The 4,611-nt window shown below is 42.6% G+C and overlaps 1 protein-coding gene across 1 annotated transcript; it reads right to left on the bottom strand.

Moving 5' to 3' along the window:
- Window positions 1–2,854: 2,854 nt before the first annotated feature.
- LOC138893229 (uncharacterized) lies at window positions 2,855–3,523 on the bottom strand. The gene has a single exon (XM_070177007.1). It carries the CDS (start codon window positions 3,521–3,523, stop codon window positions 2,855–2,857), a length of 669 nt encoding a protein of 222 aa, XP_070033108.1.
- Between the last annotated feature and the right edge of the window lie 1,088 nt (window positions 3,524–4,611).

The raw sequence follows: 4,611 nt of genomic DNA, 5'->3' as shown, positions 1-4,611 counted from the left end.
CTGTTTAACAATGTCAAGGCTAACTAAGCCTGAAAAATAGCTATATACAACTAGAGGAAGATAAGAGGGAGAAGAGCAGGGGCTGCGATCGCCACACAGCTACCTTGCTATCTCCGAGAAAATTTGCAACCAAAATAATCAACAACCGCTACCGTGTCCAGCTACACCTGGATCTGCACACAAGGTGCAGGGAGTAACGTGAGTACGCCAACTCAGTAAGTAACAACAATAAATAAAGAGTGAGTAGTAGTGACGAACAATAAAGCATATAACGTTCATATCATGAAATCTCAGTAAAATACCTCATGCTTTTAAAATTAGGATTTGAATTAAAATATCTCATTTAAACCCAGTTCCAGTAAAAATCATTTAAGGATATTTTTCAACAGCTTTCAAACAGAGGAAAAATATAAAGGTGAGTAAAAATGATGAAATTATAAACAGCCCATCGGGCAAAGCATCACTCATATACAACCCCTCGGGCAAATCTCGCAATCACTCTTACCACTCGGACATACCTCACAATCACTCATGTCTCCCAGTCACTCAACACTTGGCACTTGGCACTCACACTCAGTAGGTACCTACGCTCACTGGGGTGTGTACAGACTCCGGAGGGGCTCCTTCAGCCTAAGCGCTATATCAAGCCAAATCATGGCATAAATCACTCAGGCCCTCGGCCTATATCAAACATGCTGCGGCGTGTAGCCCGATCCTATAAATATGCAACATGCTGCGGCGTGCAGCCCAATCTCATAAATATCCTAACAAATCAGGCCCTCGGCCTCACTCAGTCATAAACCTCTCAAACAACTCGGGCATTTCAGTAAAAATAGGGTGCTCAGCCCAAAATAACATTTATATGCATCAGTATCGAATAATAAAACTGAGTTATGCAGTAAACATGTATAACCATGACTAAGTATAGATTTTCAATCGAAAACAGTGAGAGGATAATAAAAATAAAATAAAACCCCTAAGGGTCCAAACAGCACTAGCACAAGGCCCAAACATGGCATTCAACCCAATTAACAGAAACTCTTTCTAAAAACACATAAGTATCATATAATTTCCACAAAATATGCAACTTTACAGTTGCTACGGGACGGACCAAGTCACAATCCCCAATAGTGCACGCCCACACGCCCGTCACCTAGCATGTACGTCACTTCAAAATAGTAGAATGATACAAAATCCGGGGTTTCATACCCTCGGGACTAGATTTACAATCGTTACTTATCTCAAATCGGTCAAATCTCTACCCCGCAATGCTCTTGCCTCTGGACTCAGCCTCAAATGCTCCAAATCTATTCACAATTAGTACAATACCATCAATATACGCTAATGGAATGAATTCCACAAGAAAAGCTATAAAATTAGACAGAAACCCGAAATTGGCTCAAACCCGCCCCCCGGGCCACATCTCGAAATCCGACAAAATTTACAAAACTAGAAAGCTCATTCACTTACGAGTCTAACCATACCAAATTCATCAAAATCTGACATCGTTTGGTCCTTCAAATCCTTAAATTACTCTCCAAAAATTCCAAGCCCTAACCCCTCATTTTTACTAATTACATGATTAAACAATGGAAAATCATCATATATATGAGTATTAGGGCTCAAGAAACTTACCTCACTGATATCCCTTGAATAACCCTTCAAAAATCACTCCAAAAGCTCCAAAAACCGACTTGAAAATGGTGGAAATGAACCAAATTCGCGAAGGGTTCTATTTATGGTTTCTGCCCAGATTTTTCGCACCTACGGAAAATTTCACTCTTCTGCGCCACCGCACCTGCGGAAAAATCCATCGCAGGTGCGGAACTTACTTAGGAGCCCAGCTTCCGCATCTGCGGACCAAAACCCTGCGCCTGCGAAGGCGCACCTGCGCGTTTCCTTCGCTTCTGCGAAGCCTGCCCAGCGTCTCCCTTTCTGTATCTGCGCCCCAGGTTTCGCACCTGCAGGCTCGCAGATGCGACCTCCAACTCACACCTGCGCATCCTGCCTAGCCCAGGATCACCCGTTCCTGTGGACTTTCCCTGTGCACCAGCGACTTTGCACCTGCGACTCTTCCTTCCGCAGGTGCAGAAATAGCAGAAGCAGTAGCTTTAACTGCATTTTCCAACTTCGACAAATCCGTTAACCACCCGGAATCACCCCGAGACCCTCAGGACCTCAACCAAAAATATCAACAAGTCATACATCAACATACCAACTTAGTCGAACCTTCGAATCACTCAAAACATCTTCAAATTATCAAATTACCCTCGGATTCAAGCCTAAGAACTTCTAAATTTCCAAATTCGGCAATCGATGCCGAAACCAATCAAACCACATCTGAATGACCTCCAATTTTTCACAAACGTCAAAAATAACACTACAAACCTACTCCAACTTCCGGAATTCCATTCCGACCCCGATATCAAATTTTCCACTGCCGACCGAAATCGCCCAATTTCCAACTTTCGCCAATTCAAGCCTAATTCCGCTCCGAACCTCCAAATCACATTTCGGACGTACTCCTAAGTCCAAAATCACCTAACGGAGCTAACAAAACCATCATAATTCAAATCCAAGATCGTTTAGATATATGTCAACATCCGATTGATTTTTCCAACTTAAGTTTCTATTTAAGAGACTAAGTGTCTCAATTCACTCTGAAACCACTTCGGTCCCGAACCAACTAACCCGATATAACATAATATAGCTGAATAATACAAAATAAGCAAAAATAAGAAAAACGGGGCTATAACTCTCGAAACGACCGGCCGGGTCGTTACACATGCTCCGGGTACTCTCCTTTTGCCAAGTACTCCTTGATATCATGGAACCATGGATTCCCGTCTGCTTCTTATTCAACATGAGTGCAATAATCTGGATGATTATGAATCCTTATCGGAATAGGGTTGATGCAATTCTTGTCCGGATGCTGTATCATGGAGGACGAAGTGGCCAATGCGTCTGCGAACTCATTCTGGATTCTCGGGACATGTCTAAACTTTATCTTCATGAACCTCTTCATCATCTCTTGCACATGATATAGATATGGTAATATCTTGGTATTCTTTGTAGCCCATTCTCCCTGCACCGGATGTACTAGAAGATCTGAATCACCAATGACCAGTAATTCATGGATATTCATGTCAACGGCCAAATTGAGCCCTAATATACAAGCCTCATATTCTGCCATATTATTGGTGCACGAAAATCTGAGTTTCACGAATACCGGATAATGTTGACCTGTTTCTGACACCAAAACGGCTCCAATACCCACTCCTTTGAAGTTTGCGGCTCTATCGAAAAATATTCTCCATTCGTTATAGGTTTCGGCGATATCTTCTCCTACGAATGATACTTCTTCATCAGGAAAATACATTTTTAGTGGTTCGTATTCTCCTCCTACAGGATTTTCTACAAGATGATCCGCTAATGCTTGTCCCTTAACTGCCTTCTGAGTAACATAGACGATGACGAATTCACTCAACAATATCTGCCATTTTGCCAGCTTCCCTATAGGCATGGGTTTCTGGAAGATATACTTCAGAGGATCCATCCTTGATATGAGATATGTGGTATAGGCACAGAAGTAGTGCCTCAGTTTCTGGGCTATCCAGGTTAAAGCACAACAGGTGCGTTCCAGCAAAGAATACCATGCTTCGTAGGGTGTGAACTTCTTACTCAGATAGTATATGGCCTGTTCTTTCCTTCCCGTCTCATCGTGTTATCCCAATACACAACCGAAAGCCCCATCTAATACAGAGAGATAAAGTAGCAGTGGTCTACCAGGTTCTGGCGGGACCAAGACTGGTGGTGTGGAAAAATATTCTTTTATTCTGTCAAAAGCTTTCTGGCAGTCTTCAGTCCAACTGGTTGTGGCACCCTTCTTTAACATTTTGAAAATCGGCTCACAGATCACGATTGATTGTGCTATGAAGCGGCTGATGTAATTAAGACGTCCCAAGAAGCTCATCACGTCTTTCTTGTTCTTTGGAGGTGGCAAATCCTGGATAGCCTTGACCTTTGATGGGTCTAGCTCATTTCCTCGGCGGCTGACGATGAATCCTAACAACTTTCCTGTGGGGACCCCGAAGGCACATTTTGCGGGATTCAATTTCAAATTGTACCTCCGAAGCCGATCAAAGAATTTCCTCAAGTTTGCTATGTGATCTATACTATTCTTGGATTTGATGATGACATCATCCACATATACCTCTATCTTTTTGTGTATCATGTCATGGAATATAGTTTTCATGACCCTCATATAAGTGGCTCCGGCATTCTTCAGACCAAACGATATCATTTTATAGAAGTACATCCCCCATGATGTAATAAAAGTTGTCTTTTCGGCATCCTCTTCATCCATCCAGATATGATGATATCCCGCGAAGCAATCCACAAAGGATTGGAGTTCATGCTTGGTGCAGTTGTCGATTAGTATGTGTATGTTGGGTAACGGGAAATCATCTTTAGGACTTGCTCTGTTTAGGTCCCGATAATCGACGCATACTCTGACTTTCCCATCCTTCTTCGGAACTGGCATGATGTTAGCCAACCAAGTTGGATATTCAACCACTCTGAGAACCTTAGCTTTGATCTGCTTGGTGACTT

Source organism: Nicotiana tomentosiformis, chromosome 5 (assembly GCF_000390325.3).
Source record: "Nicotiana tomentosiformis chromosome 5, ASM39032v3, whole genome shotgun sequence".
NCBI lineage: Eukaryota > Viridiplantae > Streptophyta > Magnoliopsida > Solanales > Solanaceae > Nicotiana > Nicotiana tomentosiformis.
The sequence above is the reverse complement of the archived record's forward strand: the minus strand, read 5'-3'. Positions and strand labels throughout refer to the sequence as shown.

What these genes read in the sequence shown, in the direction of transcription:
- LOC138893229 (XM_070177007.1), bottom strand. Translation starts at nt 3,523, where the DNA reads ATGCCTATAGGGAAGCTGGCAAAATGGCAGATATTGTTGAGTGAATTC.